The sequence below is a fragment of the Talpa occidentalis genome, unplaced genomic scaffold (assembly GCF_014898055.3).
Source record: "Talpa occidentalis isolate TD23 unplaced genomic scaffold, MPIMG_talOcc4v2.1 talOcc4.12, whole genome shotgun sequence".
In the NCBI taxonomy this organism is placed as follows: Eukaryota; Metazoa; Chordata; class Mammalia; order Eulipotyphla; family Talpidae; genus Talpa; species Talpa occidentalis.
Window position 1 is genome coordinate 11,861,351 of NW_023601212.1, and position 21,290 is coordinate 11,882,640.

General features: G+C 42.5%; 1 protein-coding gene across 1 annotated transcript in view; it reads right to left on the bottom strand.

Annotated features, from left to right (window-relative positions):
- The window catches only part of ARHGAP20 (Rho GTPase activating protein 20), a 93,115-nt gene that overhangs the window by 22,012 nt on the left and 49,813 nt on the right, over nt 1-21,290 (bottom strand). Inside the window, exons 3-7 of the mRNA XM_037505234.2 lie at nt 13,834-13,998; nt 10,463-10,612; nt 5,010-5,051; nt 4,128-4,212; nt 1,433-1,510 (exon numbers count right to left, since the gene is read on the bottom strand). Of these exons, the coding sequence (XP_037361131.1) occupies nt 1,433-1,510; nt 4,128-4,212; nt 5,010-5,051; nt 10,463-10,612; nt 13,834-13,998 (520 nt within the window). The remainder of the gene's footprint in view (nt 1-1,432; nt 1,511-4,127; nt 4,213-5,009; nt 5,052-10,462; nt 10,613-13,833; nt 13,999-21,290) is intronic.

Below are 21,290 nucleotides of genomic sequence, written 5' to 3' on the forward strand. Positions count from 1 at the left end.
TAAGCACTTTACAAAGGAAAAAAGACTTTCTGGTTTTCTTCTTTAGAGTCCCAACTTCTGCTATGTCTCTAGAATTCTCAGAATATGGGGCTGAATCTCCAACATCCCCCTGCAAAGACAACCTTGTTACCCACAAAGTCCCTCACACTGCCATCAGAGAGTAAGAGCTCAAAGGCTGATCAGTAGCTCAGCTCCTTCCTAATGAACAGAGAACGAGCGAGCCTTTGAGGACACAGGTGGCTGGCGCAGTCGACATTAGCTTTACTTGGGGCAAGACCAGTTCTGCCTAGAGACAAGGCCCAGTCATGCAAAACAATGGAGTGGTTCACGAGTAGAATTATAACCCAGTAACACTAGAAATTCTATTTTAAAGAACTAACAGTTAAGCAGATGTTGCTGTAACTTATAGGAGAGGACAGAGCAAAAACAACTGTAAATAAAGCTAGAACAGATTGGTAATATTTAACATTCCGGCCTTTGTTTTTTCATTAAAAATCATGCTGCTAACCTTATAACGGAGGGTACTGGCTGTGGAGAATTCCACTCCCTCCCCATTCGGTTTGTGATTTCCTTCCTCATCCCTTCCCTGGAAACTTTTATTGCAATTAGGAAGAACAATTTAATGAAAATCCTTTTTTTGTAGTGTCTGAAAACAATGTAATAAAACACTTTTCTCTTAGAACACCAATCATCAGTCTCTTTTTCTAATTACATTGAATAGAAATATTCAAGATATTTCAAATTAATAGAAGTATTTGTAATAATATCTGAGGAGAGGGATCACTTTATCCAAAGGAATAGCCTAAGAAAATGAGTCATGTCAATTAATTTCCTCTTCTTCCCTCTACACTGTTCCTCTAGGATATACTCATATGAGCTTAGAAATCAACACAGATGCCTGCTGTACCCTGTGCATAAAAATTCAATTACGTCCTATATTATTAAATTTTATAAATTAGATTTCTTATGCTAAATTTTGGTTGCCCTGAGTTCTTAGTTACTATAGGACTATATGTGAGTGGATCTCAAGCCAACTAACAAGCAAATGCTACAGCTTAACACATGTCAAGTTACACCCCAGAACAACAGTGTTTTCTTATTGAAGACTCTCCCCTCCAGAACTGGTGCTCAGGTGCATCCTCTAGAACATCCTCCTGAACTTCACTCCTCCAGTGCATGGAGGTAGTCATCTCACAGGGCGGAGTGTAAAATTATAGTTTAATCTTTAGTTCACACAGGTTTTAAAATAGGAATAGAAAAATAGCACCTAGTATTAGTTAATCTTCGCGCCTTATTGTCCTTATTTTGGGAGATAAACGATGACTTTGGTATCTCTAGTAATCCACTATCTCAGGATGGGAATGATGATATTTACAGGACTCTAAAGTATCAATGGTTGTTTTTAATAGAAAGTATCAAGCACAATACTTACAGTTATCCCCAGCATTGGTAGTGACATGTTGATAACTTCATTCACTGTATCTGAATTCGTTACTGTTATAGTTTTAGACTGTAGGGAAAAAAAGAAATACAACTATAAATATGGACTTTAAAATAGGTGAACACAAAATTATTGTCAAATGATTTTCCAAAGGCAAATCTTGGTTTCAAGTGTTGACAGAGCAAAGCATGTGATCTTAGAACATAAACCCGACTGTAAATTACTTTCTTCCCATTATATATTATATCTTTTAGTAAAACATCTACTTCCCTTAAAGAATATGTGCTCACAAGATATAAGATATTAAGCAAGAAAAGAATAACTATGTTTTGAGTGAGGATGTCGACTGCCCTCTGCAGTGACCCAGGGCAAGTGCTGGCTTGGGGACGGTTTCCACAGTGTGGGTTTCTGTTTCTCTGCATGGCAAAATGTCAGGACAGGTAAAAGCAGAAAGAAGTTAAACTTTAGAATTTCTAAAACCCACTATTTCTTGAGTACTTTCCACAGGCTGGGCACTGTGGCTAATGAGGTTGGCGCAGTTGGAATCTTTAAAGGCCTGTGAGCCAGTGAGTCTAATAAACAGGACAGACAATTCCAGAAAGCATGGTTCTGTTACCAGCTCTGCCTCTGAAGAAGGTCTCCACAACAGCTCTGCGCTAAACCACTCTGAGGAATCACCACTTAAAAACAGACACTTCACAACAACCAGGAAAAGGATCAGCAAGATACAGATGCCCATGGCTTCAATGACTTCCAAGACCTTGTCTAACTACCAGGCAATGCTGTGCTACAAAAAAAAAAACAAAAACAAACAAACAAAAAAAAAACCAAAAAAACCAACCAACAAAAAACAAAACACAAACACACACACACACACACAAAAACCCCAAAAAACCACTTACTATGCTCATAGGTCATACATAGTATAATTATTAGAGAAATCAGTTCTGCTGGGGCTGAAATGACCAATAGGTAGTATCAATAGAAACAAAATGATATAAACACAAACATGCCATAAAAACAAAGCTAAGTGAAATCCACTGACTGTTCATCATGTATCCTTCCATCTAGATTCTTCCATTTTTCTCTACAAGCCAATTATTTGACATGACAAATTGCCCCTGAAGGTTATTAATTTCAAGCCGTGCTCTTTGCAACTCCAAAAATTATGCAAAGTTGCCTCAAAACCTAGCAAGGAGGGGTCAGAGCACCTAACAGAGTTTGTCTTCTATCAGAGTGGCAGAGCTGTACTTGAGATGTAATTTCATGAAAGGTTTCTGGATGTTTATTTTTTCCCCTTCATTTTTTAAGTGGAAAACCCTTCATTTATTTTAAAGAAACTCGCTCATGAAGTCTTTGCAAAGAGAATAGTCTATCTTGTAACACTAATAATCACTCCCCATGCACCTCCTAAGATAATGATTTTTCTTAACAGTAGGCCCATACATTCAAAACAGTAATTATAGGATGTGTGTTTTTCCCTGCATGCCTCTCTGGTAAACAAAACAAATGAATTTCAGCAGATAGTGCTCCTTGGCTAGTAAACAATTCCACAGACAAAACGGAAAAGGGGGTTATTTTCCACAGGCTGTCAGGCTGTGTACCCCCAAAGGCCAAGGGGGTGCATGCTTCTCCTACGTGCACCGCTAACTGGGGGACAGCACTTTCTCTGGAAGCAGGTCTCCCTCAAAGGAGACTTGGGGGGACTCAGAAAGCGGCTCCCTCACCACAGGATGGCGAGTCTGGCCCCCTGGAGGGAGCCAGGTGCTGGTGATGAGAACCACGCACCCAGTCTGACCACACGCTGGCCTTCCAAAATCAGAGCAGGCCATGGGTCCCTTCTCAAGCAAGCGCTGTCCACACGCTGAAAATAACACATTAAATAAATTGAAGGGATTTTCCATGAAAATTCTGAATGGAACCAGCTGCCACCACTGAACCGAAGCTGGCCGACTGATGGTGATGGGGGTTTTGGTTTTCTCCTTTGCTACTGGCCATCTCTGTCGTCTCATTCCATAAAAATTTGAGTATTTACCTCAAGCATGGACATCTGCACCCCTGTCTGCACATCTGCATAATTTCTACTTTTGCCCAAAACGTAACTGGTTTTTATGACATGTTTCTAGACAGGGCTGCTCTGTGGGGCCCAGGTGCCCTGCGGGCGCGTCTCTAACCTTCCCTCCTATTTCTCTCCCATGACAGCTCAGCGCCTGCCCTGGGATCCCGACATCAAATCCCACCTAGTAACTAGGGCTGAAGGCTGACTTTGTATTGTGAGGGAGAGACACGCCCACCCCTTGGAAGCATCTCCTCTCCTAGCTAACCGAAGGGATTCAATCCCCAAAGACTCAAAGGACGATCAACAGTCCAGAATCCGCTCTCCACTTTCCCAGTGCCCCGCGGGGAGACCTGCTTCCTGCAGGCAGGACTAGAGGAGCCCTGAGCCCGAGGGAGTGCAGAGGCCTCTGGCAAAGTAACATTAAACACTGTAGTTAATAGGAATTCCCCTTGCTTCTAAGTGTCACTTTGCACATACACAGAGACAGACACACACCCAGGACAGCCCATTTCTCCCACAAACACACTAAATGCCTCCCGTCCCCAGACGGCACACTGCCCGCCTCGTGTGTCTCTTTATTCTTACGCAGGGGCTTGGGATGTAATTGTCTGGCTGAGGAACACTTACATAGGCACAATTCCCAATGTCCTTGGCGAAGATTTTGAGGGGAATGCTCTTCGGGTAGTCCTTCTCTTTCTCTAGGTGGATGTATCTGACGGGTGAACAACGCAGAACAACACTGAGTCAGACGGTTCCGTGGCCGCTTGTTATACTACTGAATCTACTGTGCAAATACCGCGGCCACTTGTTAGTTCAATGGTTTACTACTGATTCTAGTGTGCAAATATCTTCAATATACTTACAGGCTATTTAAAAATAATAATAGTAATAATAGTAAAAATAATAATAATAATAATAATAATAAACAGATGGACAGACTCAGCTGGGCCGGATTACATTACAGGTTGGAAAAGAATTAAGTAAAAATCCTCGGGACACAGACACGGGCCCAGGAGCACGGCGGGCCCTTCTGGTGTGAGGCCTGAGAGCACACACAGGGAGCTTGTTCTGGAAGCCCCCCTGCTTCCTCCGGGGAGGACCAGCACCTCACTGCTGAGAGCAGGAGGACACGCGATGCTCTGCTGGACCCCCAGAACAAAGGCCTTTTACTTCCCAGGTGCAAGTCTTGGTTCTCCCGTAGGCTGGGGCGGGAGTGGGAGGAAGGACAGGGCTGTAGGTCTAGGACATGAAGCCCAGTGATCCACGTATAGTTTGCATGCTCAAAGGCAGGGGTGCTTGACTTTTGAGGGGCTCAGCAGGAAAGCCTCCACAAATGGCAACTTAACCCATGCTTTGAGGAAACTATTAGCTCCAAGCAGAAGGTTGGACACACTCAAGGAGATGAGATTCACCAATTTGGTGAATAATGACAAACAAACAATTTCTACCATGGAAAAGGGACAGAGGTTAAAAATACGTGAGTATCATTACAAAGCATGAAAAAAATACCTCTGAAGGAGAGAGAGCCATTTGTCCTTTTGTTCTGGAGAACTGCAATCAAAGGAAGCGGGAGAGAAACATTAAACGGCATCGAATACTGACAGCGAGGTAGCTGAGATCGCAGAGCCAGTGGAGGGCCCGCCAGTGCGGCCCAGGGTGCTGCCCCGGCCTGAGCGCGTCCCAGCGGTTGCTGCAGTGAAGTCCCTCTGGGAAAAACAACACCCCTTGGCTAGATCTACTACATTTTCTGCTCTTTCAGGAGGATTATCCCAGGGGGAGGGAGCTCTGACAGGGGAACAGGCACTTGGTGCAGAATCCAAACTCGTGGCCTCAAAACCACGTGACAGCGATACCTGGGTCCACCCCTGAGCAGCGCTACCCCTGAGTGTCCCCATCTGCAAAAGTGGCTTCCTATGGCCGCGGGCCAGCCAGCCAAGGCATAATTAATTGGAGACTAAGGGATAAAAGAGAAATCTGGCATGCAGTTGGAAATATCCTGGTCCAGAAATCAGTTCATTATGAAAAATTTTTATACTCACAAAAGAATTGCAATTTAGCCAATTTCTTCATAGGAAACGTATGATAATCTTCTCATTAAGAGGCAACTACTTAAAGTGCTACTAATGTTTTTTCCTGAAGCCCCTAGTACATTTAATTCTTAGGCATTATAAAAATTTAAGGTGTATTTTTACATGGTCTTGATCTTACTAGTTTTAAAGATCTTATTTTTAGTCATCGAGATGTTGGAAGCCTTATTTTCTTATTCCAGAAAAATGCACTTATGAAGTATTTGTAGTTTTTTCCTAATCCTGTTGCTTAGCAACTTTCTCCTTAAGTCATCTCCAGGACTGGTCATCAGAAAGTGATGGTCCAATTTTCATCTTTCACAATTTCTTATGATCTCCTGACCTATTTATTCCCTCAAACAGAAGATTTTCTAGGTTCATCTATGTCAAGTCTCAGATTTACTTAGCAAAAATCTATGCTAAAACTTGATGAATTTTCTTTAAGACTATTTTCAAATCTGTTAAATAAAAATACCCTTATAAAAAACACCTCTTTTTTATTAGGTATTGTGGTAATAGGGGTTTACAACACCCTATGTGACTCAAAGCCTCAGGACCCCAGCTCCTCAGCGGCAGCTCCCCACATCCACCCCAAGGCAACTTCAGCCTCCACCACAGTCCACTGTGGCCCCCCACTGCCCCCCTCCCCATCTTACAGCCCCAATCCCATAGTCAGATGTCTCAGTTTTGTTACTGGTTTGGTTTGTCTGATCTTTTGTTTCTCTATATTCCATAAATAACATTATTTTTAAGTCACAATTTGTTACTGACATATAAGATACATAGAGAAAACTGCCCAGTGTTTAAGTGTAAAGCCTGAAGAATCTTCATAGCTAAACCCACCCGCCTGACCAGCACCAGGCTTGGACCCGGAAGGCCGCCCGGGTGGTCTCCTGTCCCCCTTGGCAGGCGCCAGCAACCACTTCTCATGCACTAGTTTTCTGGTTTGCTACTTGATATAAATGTAACCGGGCGGTGGGTACTAGTTTATGCCCGGCTGCTTTCATCCAAAATTAAATTTGTGGCTGTGATTGTATTATCGCAGGTGGTCTGGGTTCGTCCACTCTTGCTGCTGTGCAGAGTTCACTGAATATTCGGCACACATTAAAGACAAATCGCGAAACGTGTCAGGTTAATGTCACGAGATAAAATTTAAAAACGAGAGCCTGTGTTTCCCCCTTTTCTCCTGCTCTGTGCAAGAACCCCAGACTTCTCTTTCCTGAGTTATTCTTATCTCGGGCATTTTTAAAGAACTAAAACTAGAAGTACTCCAAAGTCAAGGTTATCTCAGAATTTCATAAACATGTAAGCTCATCTGGTAAGAGTCAGGGGAGGAGAAAGCAGTGTGTGTTGCAGAAAGGAAAAGGGAACAGCAGATTGAGAGGTTCCCTCATTTCTGGCAGGAGACAGAGTCTGTCATCCTTAAGAGTGAGGGAGGAATCAAACAGCACTGTTGGAGGCGCCTCAGCAAACAGTACCCAGATGAAATGGCTGTAAGGAGGGACCAGGGTAAGTCTTTCCTGGGGACCCAGGATTTTCTATCAGCAAAGACCTGTGTCCCACCAGGGCAGGACTCGGGTACCTCTGGACATTAGGGGATAACTTGGGGTAGAAAAAACATGTCAGCGTGTTTGCAACAGGCTGAAGGTCAGAGGCTTGTCTCCTGTATCCTGGTTCTACTCTAGAATACAAGTGTTCCAGTACAGAAGACCATTTGAAGGGCCTCCCTGGTGGTGGGGCGGGTTGAGAGCCGCGCTGTGAAGCTGTCTGCAGCCTCTGCAGCGTGGGTTCAATTCCCGGCCGGCCAGGGAGATACTCACATGGCGCAGCAGACCTCTCCTGTCTCACCCGCTGCTCCCCTCAGCCTGTTCTGTTCCCCACTCTGTCTCTGGTGAATCCTCTTACCCTCCTGCAATTCTGGCCTGTACCCGGGTTCTTGTATAAATAAATAAATCTTAAAAAAAAAAAAGACCATTTGAGTCTCTACCAGGCTGGCAAAATGAGGGCTCAAGGTGGATTTTAGCTTGGTAGTATTTTCTCGAATACCTGAAGACTAAGTTTCATTCGAGGGGCTTCAGTTAATATCGTTCTTTTCCTTTTGTCATCGATTGTCGTCAGGTCTACACACTTGCTGTCTTTTGAATGGTGTTCTCATTTCCCTCTGCTGTAGTCTTCAAACTCGAGGCAGCTATAGATCCAAGGTTTGTGAACAGGAGTACAGGTGGTGATGGAGATATGAGGTTCCTTTTGGCCTTTTTTGAGATGTGATGATCTTTTGCCTCTTCCCAAGGTCAAGAGTGGAAAGTTCACATTCGTGGTTTGTTCCGTCCCCAGTTCTGACGCATCAGGGAGGGGATTCCCCAGAGCTGACCACTGTTGGTTAGTCTTAGAATCCAAAGCTATTAGACTCTACTTTCTGGTTTCTTTATTGATATTAGGAGAGGCAGCTTCTTCACTTGTTGGCCCAGTGACATTGGTTATGGTCTAGATTTTCTTAATACACACACACACACACACACACACTCACTCATTTCAAGTTTCCCGTTTCCCTCTGGTATTATTTCACTTCAGGTTGAAAAACTTCCATCAGCATTTTTTTCTTGTAGTACAGGTCTGCTGGCAATAAATGCTTACATTTTAGGAGAAAAAAACATCATTATTTCACCTTCATTGTTAAAGAATATCTCTGCAGAGGGTAGTATTCCAGGTTGAAAGATAACACCCTGCTGTCTCTGACCCCCCGATTTCTGAAGGTGAGCCCAAAGAGGGAATCACTGATCTCCACGTGACGTGCTGGGTCTGCATCTTTCTCATCTTCAGTTCATAGCGGCTTGTAACGTGACTAGGCATAGTTTTCTGCAGACTCCTTTTGTGGTTCCCTGAGCTTATGAATATGCCCATTTATGTCTTTCACCAAATTTAGTAGGTTTTCATCCATAATGTCTTCAAATATTTAATTTGGTCCATTCCCTCTCTCCAGTCTTTCTGGAATTCTACATGGAAGTATGCTATACCCTTTTGGTACTTTCCAACAAATCTCAGATGTATTTTTCATCACAAAATCTTTATTTTTCTCTGTTCTTCAGATTGGACAATTTGCATTGATTTATCTTCAAGTTCACTGACTCTTTCCTCTTTAACTTCCATTTTGCAACAAAGGCCACAGTGGGGACTTTGAAAATGTAGTTTCCACTTCTAGAATATTCATCTGGTTCTTTTTCCTATTCTCTGTCTTTATGGTGAGATTATCTTTTCATTCATTTAAATTGGCTTTTCTTTTTAGAAACGCAGCACAGTACCAAGAGCTGCTAGAAAGTTCTCTGGTTCTTCATATGTCAAGAAAGTTAGCTTGTATTCTGGATACCACAGTGGATTTAGCCATCCTGTTTCTTTGGTACTAGTCTATGAGAGTTTCTATGACTTCTGTTTTTTTTTTCTTTTGACCTTGGCAGTCTTGAGGATGCCTGCTCAGGTGACCTCACAGTCTGTCTCTCAGCTTGAGCCTGTCTGATGTTTATCTCAGGGTTAGATTAGGATTATGGATTTTGGGAGGATGTCCACACAAGTGAGTTGCTCATTCCATCACAGTACTTTAAGGTGTATATGACATACACACGACATCACACAAATGATGTTAGTCTTGGTCATTTGGCTAAAACAGTATATACTTTTTGAGCAACACAATGTTAAACTTATTCCATATTTTCCCCTCTTAAAAAATGTTCCATGAAAACTCCTTGATTGAAGATGTCATGCATTCCCACCCTTTCCTGGAAATCATTTCCTTCTGCCTGTAACTTCAAGGAGATGGGGCAGTAAGAAATGATAACATCGACAGAAACCTGCCATGGGAAAGACAATATGGAGAGAGTGAGACAAATACATGTCTCTCCCAAGTCAGTTCTTAAAAATCTTGCAGTAGGATATAATGACATGCCTTGCCTTTACTGTAAGATTAGCAACTTGGAAAATTCTAGTTATCAGGCTTTAGAATGATGCCTGAAAATCTGGTGGTAGCAGGGAAAAAAGAAGTGGAAAAGGAAGCTCTGCACGCATATGAGGAGCCACAGTTCTCAACTGCGACACATGCTGGACACAGAGGACAACTGTTTCAAAGTCACAGGTGTAAGTTTTGGTGTGTTCACCGTGAACCAAAACATGCCAGTTTAGTGTGTTTAGGGTAAGAGTACAAATATTTTGTACTTACGCATTCTCCAGCCTCATCCCAGCTTAAGAGTGAGTCTTGGAAATACTTTGATTCCTTGAATCTTACATCCGTTTTGATTGTCACATCTCTAAAGCTATCAACTCAGCACCTCATGTACAGACCAGGATACCCATATTTCATGACATTAATTTTATTTCTATAATTAAAAACTATTTCTTTAGAGAATGTGGGTGTATAAACAAGTCATTTAAACTTTACTGAACTATCTCTTAAAATTTGGTTGAGCGACGGTCTATTTCTATGGTTTGAAAGGACCAACTCGAAAGCTCGGTGTGTAAAACAGTACCCGAAGGTTAGGAAGGGGACACTGGAGGAGAGTCCTAGAGCTCTGCCCAGTTTATTGCTCTCTCAAAGTCCAAGTCCACTTAAAGACACTGATCAAGCCCAGATAAACAATCCCAGGAGTTCTCAGTATTTACCATTTCCTGCTCCCATTAAGGGCATCATCACTGTTTGTAGCTTCCAATCAACAGAAGGCATCTAAGTGCCTTCACTGGGGGTGTGGCAAATGGTAAGTTACTGAATGAATGCACGATTAGAATAAAATCGTTTTCTTTGAAAAAACTAGAAGAACAAAATTTGATTCGCTTTCCTTCTCTTCATCCTGGACATGACAGTGCTGAGGGCCTGTCACAGCAGCTGACCACAGGACGAGCTGTGGCTCTTACCTGAAAGTAGCCACGAAGTTGACCGTGGGCCAGCCCAGGACAAAGGACTTCAGGGCATTGGTGTTGCCTTCTCCTACTTCGTCCACACAGCTCGCTGTCCACATGTCACTTAATTTAATTTTATTTTTTATCTTAAAGTTGTTGTTATACCTAGAAAAGATAAAAATCAAACCGGATTTCCTGTTATTTCGCTTCTTAAATACTATGGGAATGTCTACGTTTGTGGTAAGAGGAAAGTTTCCAGTAATCCCAGACAAAGATCATCTGACTTGTGAATTTTGTCTAGCTACCCTGGCCCGAAGAGGTCTTTGAAATGTTTGATGGATCAGTCCTGCACTTGTATTTACGGCAGCAAACAGCCACACATGGACTGTTTTTCTGTATGTTGAACATCATATTCAAATCAAAACTTTAATTTTAAATTTATGGCTGTTACCAAAAATTGATTCCTTCAATACTTGTGATTTGTTTACTTTCCAAAAGATTTGAGCATTTGAACAAAAGATTTAAAGTATACATTTTTAATGATAACATTTAAAAATGGATGACTGGATCAAGAAGATGTGGTACATATACACCATGGAGTATTACTCAGCAATCAAAAAAGATAAACACATGCCATTTGCGGCAACATGGATGGAGCTGGAAGGGATCATGCTCAGTGAAACAAGCCAGAAAGAAAAAGAAAAATACCAAACAACTATAAATCAGAGATAAACTATGGGGGAGGGTGGGGAAAGGAGGAATTGGGGTCAAAATAAGGGGGGGTGCAATTGTATGGGGAATATAAAAATAAAAAAAAATAAAATAAATACTCATCTTGCTAGAGAGAGATACACTAAAAAATATAACCTGGCATTAAGGGAATTTACTATGCCTTCCAACTAAGTGATTATAAGAGTTTTTGGTCTTTAGAAGTAAAGGTTGTTTAAATTTCTTAAAATTTTGTTCACATCCTCTTCCCTTGTATTCTGGCTAAAACAAGCTGTAGCCAAAAGATAGACCCTAAACTCAGGGGGGAAAAAGAGGTTAGGAACAATTAAAGCTAATAAATTTATATTCATCTCTGGGCAATCGGAAGGTTATCTGCTGAAATTGCTTTTTTTGGCAATTTCTGTGACTCCCCAGAACACTGATACCGAAACTATCTAACCTTTTCACCTAATTCACAGATTTAATGCTTATAAAGGACCTGATACTTAAATGTTAGGGATCTGGGAAAAAGAGAATACCCAATAGCCCAGGAGTTCCTGTCATGCAGAACTCTCTGTGGAGGCACAAAAAGCTAAAATGAAATCAAAGATACTTCCTGGGGAAGTGCCCCTTAAAACACCTGCACAAAGACAGCAGGGCCAGCATGAGGGGAAGACCCACGCACTCCCCGAGGGTTTTCTGATGCCAGTGAGAAGGGCCTGAGACTTGGGGCGTTGTCTGCAGTTCATCTCCAGACTTTCACCCTCTGGCTGTGAATCTTGAGATTTTTTTTTTTTTTAATGAAACATTTTAATTAGAGATAAAGTCTTATTTCATGAAGGCAACTATCTTCAGCAATATTCAGGTGATACAAAACGGAAACAAGGGGCCTCCCTGGTGGCATAAGTGGTTAAGACACAGCGCTATGAAGCTATCCGCAGCCACTGCAGCCGAGTATGATCCCCAGCCAGGGAGATACCCACATGGCACAGCAGACCTCTCCTGTTTTGCCCGCTGCTCCCCTCAGCAGTGTATTTCAGTCAGTCTGCCTGTTCTGTTCCCCGCTCTGTCTCTGGTGAATCCTCTCACCCTCCCCACATCTCTGGCCTGTACCCCAGCTCCTGTATGCATAAATAAATCTTTAAAAAAAAATGGAAACAAGAAATCTCTTAGGAGGAAAGATATGTTTCCAGATCTGTTCTCACACATTTTGTGTTGTCTGCTGTAGCCCTCTCTCTAGTAGATATTTCGGACACCAGGTCAGATACTACATACGGACTGACCTGGGAAACAGTCACCCCAAGGATTCTCATCCTAGATCAATAAAGTGCCAAGACCCCTGAGACAAAGACCAAGGCACTGCTGAAAATGTGGCAAACACACACAATGCAGCTTTAGTCTGTCGGATAAAAGGAGGAAATCCTGTGGTAAGTGAAAACAGAGGTGAACCTGGAGGACACTGTGCTAAATGAAAGAAACCAGCCATGGAAGGACAAATGCTCCACAGCCCCATTTCTGTCAGGCGTCCAGCGCAGCCCAACACATAGAGCCAGAGCAGGGGGCCGGGAGAGGGGGCGAGACGTATGTGTTGGGGGGTGAGCGTGAAGCTTCCCTTAGGAAGGATGAGCAACCTAGAGCACCATGCGTGGGCGTGAACGGCACCATGCTGGGCGCTAAAAAATGCGTTGAGAGCGCCAACCTCATGTGTATACTTACCGGAAAGTAAATAGACGTTTTCCTAAAGGAAACCCCCAGCATGTTAAGAAAGAGTTTTATCTATGCCTCTAATTTTTAAGAAATATATGACCAGTTCACTAAGCATCAATACCCTTTCTTACTATAGGAGTATTCAGTCAGATCCTTTTACTCATCGCAAAAGACTGATTTAGTTGGTTAAAAAAAATCTGAACTAAATGGCCAAAGATTCTTCTATGAAGTCTGTAAGAAAACGGGTCATTAACAGAGACAGAGACCGCATACTGGTTGAAAGCACAGACTCTGGAATAAGATGGACCTAAGAGGCAATGTCTGAACTTGTGGTGAGAAAACTCACTGCACATCTCTGAGCATCATTTATTCTGCACAAGGAGGAAAATAATGTTGACCTGATCTATAGTTACAAAAGTTAAAGTCTTTGAATAATGTCTAACATATGCTAAGATCCCCATAAATGTCAGGTTGCCATTGTTATTAATCCACTCATTAATAAGTGTCTGCAATATCAGTACTTGGCCACCCCATGTCTTATTTATGACAGGGCATAATTCAGGTGTGAGAGTACAGAGAGCAGAAAAAGTGTTACTATTCTCTAGCAACTAAAATTCTCTTTGAGGGGACTGGATTTATTAAAATACCTGCTCCCCTGGCCCTACGTTCCTTACAGACTATTCAGAGTCTGTAATTTTCCCACACGCATTAGAACACAAGCTCCAAGGAAGGAGGGACTGTAGGTGACCTGTTCTCCACTGTATCCCCTACATTTATTCCAGGCATGGTACAGAGCGGGAAGAAATGAACACTTTGTTGAATGAATAAACAAAGGAAGCACTTTTAAAACACCAAAACAAACATACCATCACTTGAGATATTAGCTATAGAAATAGCTAAGCATGGGTAGAAAGGTTGCCTTTGCCAGTGAAAATGCAACACTATATAACAAGAGCGCACAGTATACTTACTTGATTTTGGCCACAACGAACAGATCATTGAACAAAAAGAGGTGCCGCTCCTGCCTCTGTAGGCCCCTTCTGAGCTCTACCCGGCCGTCAATCAGCAGGGTCCTGCTGGAGCCGGCGAACGTGGACAGGAAGGCGCAGGTGTCCACACCAGCAGAAGGACTCTCCCTGCAGGGAGACACCACAATGCCTCAGTGAGGTGATCAAATACAGGATTGAGTTTCTATAAAATTATAGCTTATTGTTGGTCAAGAAATAAAAACTGTTGTCATTTTTTAAAATGGAACAGTAGATTCCTGCCTATCTCTGGAACATTTCACTAGGAAAAAAATCTCCAACATTAAGCACAGTTGAACATCTTGTAATAAACACATGGACACACCAACCTAGATTTTACCATCCTTGCTTTAGCATACGTACACCCACCCAGCTACCTATTCTATCCAGTCTACTTTCCGCATGTCAAGGGTTTACCACAGTCTATTTCCTCTTAACCACTTCAGCCTGAGTATCATTAACTGGAGTTCAATATTTATTTTTTGTTTCTAAAAACGTAGGCACAATGCATTGCACAAATCTTAGGTAATAGTCACTGAGTCATGACAAAAGCATTCACCGGTGTAACCTCAACCCTTATCAAGATCTGGAACATGATCATCACTCCAGAAGATTTCCTATTGTCACCTTCTCAGTTGTTCTATAAATTAGCTGATGCTGCATCATGCATTGGCTCCTGGACTGTTAATTGTGTCCTTGCGACCCGCTAGTTCCAAAGTCTAAGGGTGCCACACTCAAATTTTTACCTACCTAATTATTTTCAAAAGAGTCCGAACACAGATTTTCAGCCATGTGTAGCTGCTTGCTTTGCACACTCCACAAACCTGCACCCAGCACAGACCAGCTGTTGCTAAGATAGAGTCTTGTGGGTCAAGAGACCCTGAGTTACCACTGCCGGTTGGAAGGCTCTGACTCAGAGAACCCCTGTTGTGCCACTGAGCAATGCCATCTATGTTGCTCCCGGTGGTAGGTCATGCCAGAGATGCCCACTCTGAGACCACTTTCTCCCAGGAGTTCCCTGGCCTGCTCCCCTGTGGGGTAGGAGCCCTGTAGCCATTAGCCTCCAGGCAGCCTCATGCTGTGGGGGTGTCCCTTCTCATGCAACTCTGCCCCAAGTTCTCATCATTTTCCTTGATCAGCTCCCAAATCCCTGAAACTTAAAATAATCAACCCCCACCCCATTACTCCAAGGCAACAGCGATTCTTCCTCCTCCCCCCTGCCACTGAAGGTTACTTTTGCCTGCGCTGGCATGGAACCAGCACGTACTCCCGTGTGTGAGACACCTGGTACTCCACATGCTACATTTATCGTAATCTATTCCTTTATTGAATAATATTCTAATATATCATCTAATGGCTTATCATTATAATCAAAAGGCAGTTATTTTTAAAATTAAATTGACAAACTGTTAGATGGCAGGATGGTTTAAACTTGGATCCTCAAACTCTTACTCAAAGGGTCTGGCAATAATAGGTGTTTGCGGCCCACACTGTCTCTATTGTCAAGCTCTTCTCTCTGCCTCTCTATCCCCAAATCAGCCACAGACAAGTCATAAATGAATAGGTGTGGCTCTGATCCAACAGAACTTTATTAACAAAAACAGCCACCCTGTCTGAACCATAATTTGCTAATCCATGATTTAAATACTTCTAACATGTCTAAATGCTATAAAGGCTAATCTAAAATAATAAATAATTAGGGAAATTTGGGGGGTTAGCTAGGCCAAAGGTTAATTAGGTTAAAAAAGCAATTCCAAAGTAGAGTTGATGGTGGTATGGGGAAGATGCCACAATGAGGTTAACATTTATTTTCAGTGTGGATTTATCAACGTACATGTCTATAGTTTGTCGTTTTAAAGATCTACATATAAGTATGGCAGGCTTAGCAAGCTAAACATTGGTTTTAAAAACAACCAACATCCACCCAGTACTCTAGAGTAGAAACAAACATCTCAGCACTCACATCATTTAAAAGGAAAAAAAAATCTTTTGTAGCAGGAAACAAAAACACAAAAAAGCTTTATGTTTTTTAAAACTACAATCTTAATCAGTGTTTCCTACTTAAAAATGTATTTCTCAATTATGTGACTCTGAAGTGTTTATTTTTATTCTGAGTGCAATACAGATGTGTTTATTTTAGTCTCTTAGAGTATGGAAATGGGTAAGAGGATAAGATTATAACCTTCTAGTTAGCCTCTTAATATAGCCTCATTAGGATTTACAAGTTATAATTCACAGAGCTCTAAAATGATATTACAAATGCAAGCAGAGTTTAAGAATTAACCTGCTGCCTTTTTCTCATATATTAACATTCCATTTTCAAATAGGGTTGTGAATCCATTATGAAAGGCAAAAAGGATCTTAATCACTTTTAACTAAATCTAGGTATTACCATTAATGAAACTTGGCCACAGCAACTGTCTCCTAATATTTGTTACTAAGACTCATTCCACAAGTGAGTCCACTTGTAGATACAGTTTTAGAGATGGTGTTGCTTCTTCAATCACAAAGAACATGAACTAAAATTCAGACTTTTTAGATGTGTCTATGTTTATAAGCGGTAATCAATTAGAGATCATGAAAACAAGTAGGACCTTGATAACCTCAGAGCCTGGCATATGATTGCCAGATAACTAAGTAACTGTTGGTAATAGTGACAGGTGCTACTTCTGCTGGTGCCTGCCTTGTGCCAGGCACTGGGGACACACGTGGCCCCTGGCCCCAGGGGTTTTAGTGATGTGGTAGGGCACTCAAAGAATAAGCAATGACAACCTACGAGCTAAGTACAAAGGAAAGATTTATGGTCAACAAATCTTTGACAAAGGAGCAAAGAATATGCATTGGAGCAAAGAGTTTGTTCAATAAATGGTGCTGGGAAAACTAGGTCGCTACATGCAAAAGAATGAAGCTTGACTACTACCTCACACCATACACAAAAACCAACTCAAAATGGATTAAAGAACTAGACATAAGACCTGAAACCATAAAATACATAGAAGGAAAAATAGGCGAAACACTACGTGATATGCACATCAAAGACATCTTTACAGACACATCACCCAAAGCAGTGAAAGTGAAGACAAAGATAAACAGCTGGGACTACATCAAATTAAAGAGCTTCTGCACAGCAAAAGAGACAATAACCAAAACAAAGAGAAACCCCACCGACTGGGAGAACATTTTTGCACCCAACACTAATGATAAAGGACTGATCACAAAAATCTGCAAAGAGCTGATGAGACTCAGCAACAACAAAGAAAATAATCCAGTCAAAAAATGGGCAGAAGAGCTAAAAAGAATCTTCTCTGAAGAAGAAATGCAAATGGCCACCAGGCACTTGAAAAAATGTTCAACATCACTTGTCATCAGGGAAATGCAAATCAAAACTACCATGAGATACCATCTGACACCAGTGAGAATGGCACATGCTAAAAAAACTAGCAACAACAAATGTTGGCGAGGAGGTGGAGAAAAAGGAACTCTCCTGCACTGTTGGTGGGAGTGCAAACTGGTCCAACCGCTATGGAGAGCTGTGTGGAGATCTCTGGACCTACTGAACATAGAGCTTCCATAGGATCCAGCAATTCCACTCCTAGGTATTTACCCAAAGGACACAGAAACATCCATTCCAAAGAGCACCTGCACCCCTATGTTTATAGCAGCACTGTTTACAATAGCTAAGCTTTGGAAACAACCCAAATGCCCAAAAATAGATGACTGGATCAAGAAGATGTGGTACATATACACCATGGAATATTACTCAGCATTCAAAAGATAAACACATGCCATTTGCAGCAACATGGATGGCGCTGGAAGGGATCATGCTCAGCGAAATAAGCCAGAAAGAAGAAGAAAAATACCGGATGGTCTCACTCGTAGCAGGTATCTAGAAAACTTAAAGAAGGGGCCAGGAAAAAGAATAACTATAAGAAAGTAAAAGTCAAAATCAACAAACAACTATGAACTAGAGACATTCTATGAGGGGTGAAGGGCGGGGAGGGGAGGGATTGGGGTCAAAATAAGGGGGTCGCAATTGTATGGGGAATATAAAAATAAAATTATATAAAAAAAAAACAAACAAAACAGGAGCCCCTATCTGAGCCTTGCTGGACTAGGGAAGCTTCTTGGAGGAAGTCTCACGGATGGACGGGCCAGTGGAGGCTGAAAGGCAGTGGCAGCCCAGAGAGGCCTGGGCAATAAGGGCCTAGGAAGAAAGGCAGCAGACGAGCATGGGGCCTGCCTGAGCACGATGTCTTTCGAGCTACCTCTGGACTTGACCTGGAAGCACTGAAGGATCTTAAGCAGGAGAGCGTGTTTTGTAATATGTTAGAGAAAAGCAGACAAGTTTAGAGGGCAGAAGATCTTTGGGTATTACTGTGTTAAACCTAGGCAAGAAAATACGGACCTGTGCTGGCAAGGAGAAAAGGATAGAAGGTGTAGAAGAAAGCACATTTAAGAGATAATAAAAATAGGGCCTCCCCTGGTGGCGCAGCGGTTGAACGCTGAGCTGCGAAGCTGCCTGCAGTCTCTGTAGCGCAGGCTCGATTCCCCGGCCACCAGTGAGGGTCCCACATGGCGCGCAGACCTCTACTGCCGCCCGCTGCTCCCCTCAGCAGTGTACTTCGGTCCTTCTGCCTGCTGTGCTCCCTGCTCTGGCTCTGGTGAATTCTCTCACCCTCCCGCGCTTCTGACTGTACCCAGTGCTTGTATAAATAAATAAATCTTTAAAAAAAAAGATATTAAAAATAAACATGAAAAACTGCAAATGATTAGTGGCGGGGGGAGGGAGATGGTGATGAGAGGGAGACAGAACTGACCAAGAAAGAGAACACGGACTTATGCCCAGTCTTCATTCACTTACTTATTTTTCTCTATTTTTCTTTCTTATTTATTTATTTATTTATTTATTTTTTTAACATTTTATTTTTTTTATTTTTTATTTTTTTTAATAGAGGCATGTTTATTTATTTGTTTGTTTGTTTGTTTTGTTTATACATGCACTGGGTACAGTCAGAAGCGCGGGAGGGCGAGAGAATTCACCAGAGCCAGAGCAGGGAGCAGAGCAGGCAGAAGGACCGAAGTACACTGCTGAGGGGAGCAGCGGGCGGCAGGAGAGGTCTGCGCGCCATGTGGGACCCTCCTCCTGTGGCCGGGGAGCAGCCGGGGATCGAACCGCCGCCGCAGCGGTCGCCGGCAGCCTCGCAACCCAGCGCTCAACCGCTGCGCCACCGGGAGGCCCTATTTATTTATTTTTTAAAATAAATTTTATTTTTATATTCCCCATACAATTGCGACCCCCTTATTTTGACCCCAATCCCTCCCCTCCCCGCCCCCCACTCCCCAGAGAGTGTCTCTGGTTCATAGTTGTTTGTTGATTTTGATTTTCACTTTCTTATAGTTATTCTTTTTCCTGGTCCCTTATTTAAGTTTTCTAGATTCCTGCTATGAGTGAGACCATCCGGTATTTTTCTTTTTCTTTCTGGCTTATTTCGCTGAGCATGATCCCTTCCAGCGCCATCCATGTTGCTGCAAATGGCATGTGTTTATTTTTTTTGAAAGCTGAGTAATATTCCATGGTGTATATGTGCCACATCTTGATCCAGCCAAAGAATGCGTGTTTGCTGAGCACCTCTACGTGCTGGCATAATGCTAACCGGGGAAGAGGAGGGTAATAAACAAGTTAGCTTTATCTTCCACTGATGCGGACTTTCATATCTAGTCACACGGCAGCTCCCTGCTGGACCGAGCTCACCACTACCATCCAGTTCGCAGTGTAGCCGAGGTTGGAAAACCGCAGCCCACGGTCGTGTTTTGTTTGGCCCACATCGAGTTTTCAAAAACATCTGATGTGTATGCCCAGCTCACCACATTCCCTACCTGCCACCTCTTTTCTCTTTACTGCACCTGCCAGGGACCTGAAAACACTGAAGTCTGTGATTCTTGCACTAGGGTTACCTCTTATTTTGACTCACCTGATTTTGAGTGGTTTTAAAAATTAGGGCAAAATATACATAAAGAGACAATTTCACTCTCATTATCTAAAAATGTATTTCAGTAGCATTTAGTGTATTCCCAGTGTTGTGTTGCCATCATCAATACATAGTTCCTGAATATTTTCATCACCCCCAAAAGAAAATCTGACCCTATTCAACATTGCTCCCCCCTCCCAGCTCTACCCAGTCCCTGGCAACTGACAACCTGTATCTATGGACCTGCCTATCCGGATATTCCACATCACAGATGGCCTCCTGCATCTGGCTTCTTTCCCTCAGCATCAAGCTTTTAAACACGCCTCCCCCCGGCCTAGCCTGCGGCTGTCCCCCTTTGCTCCTGCTGGTCTCTCCCATTCTACTGTATGGACATGGCCCCCTGGTTACCTGGTCATTAGCTCATCGGCATTTGGGTTACTTTTATTTTTTGGCTACAGTGAGCAGCACTGCTGTAAAATTCAGGTACATAGTTTTTTTGTTTGAAATGATTTTTCTTTTGCGCACATACCCATGAGAAATCTCGCTGGATCACACTGCAGTTCAACATTTAAGTTACTGAGGAACTGCCAAGTTTTTCTGCACCATAGCCACGCTCTTTTGCATTCCTACCGGCAATGTATGTGGCCCCTACCTTACTCTTCCCCACACATAATCACTTACTATGTCTTAAGGATATTGTAAGAAAAATTTCCTAAATCTAGGTCCTCAGAACCTGTCCTATAAATAGAAACTATGGGCTCTATTTACTTCTCCCTCTTCTTCAACCTGTGCTACACACTTCTGCCAATTCTATCTTCTGATGTCCACTAGCAACAATCACGGCACATGCACTGTCTATAGGGTAAGCCCAGCTCATGGATGCAGCAGTAGAGTTTGAGCATCTGTTTTTCTCTACTTGGTTATGATGATATATCAGGTTAGGACTCCCCACATTGTCTGTATAAAGGTAACTCTGGTGAACCCTAAAGAGAACATTTGTCTAGAAGTAATTTAGAACAGAGATGACTACTGAAGTGAAGCTACATAAACTTCTAGCAACAACTAAATGCTACTTTATTCAGCAATAAAGGTCTATTCACTAGGTGTTCATGACTGTCTCCAAATATCTCAATATTAAAAACACATTTTTGGCAAAGAAAACGATCTTATTGATGGAATAAAACCTGGGAAAACTCAGTTATGTTGCAATAGCCATTATCCAGATAAGACAACATTCTGATGAGCAGGAAAACTGCATACAGGGTGTGTAAGCCGAGGGGTGGGAGGCAGCACATATCCCTACTTCCACTTCCACACCAGCACCAAGGTAAAGTGATATGGCAGGTGGCTCCTGTCTCCTGTCCTAGTCAGAATTCCAACATGCTACTAAGGAACACAGCCCAGGACAGTGCTAACACCAGCAGAGAGAGAGAG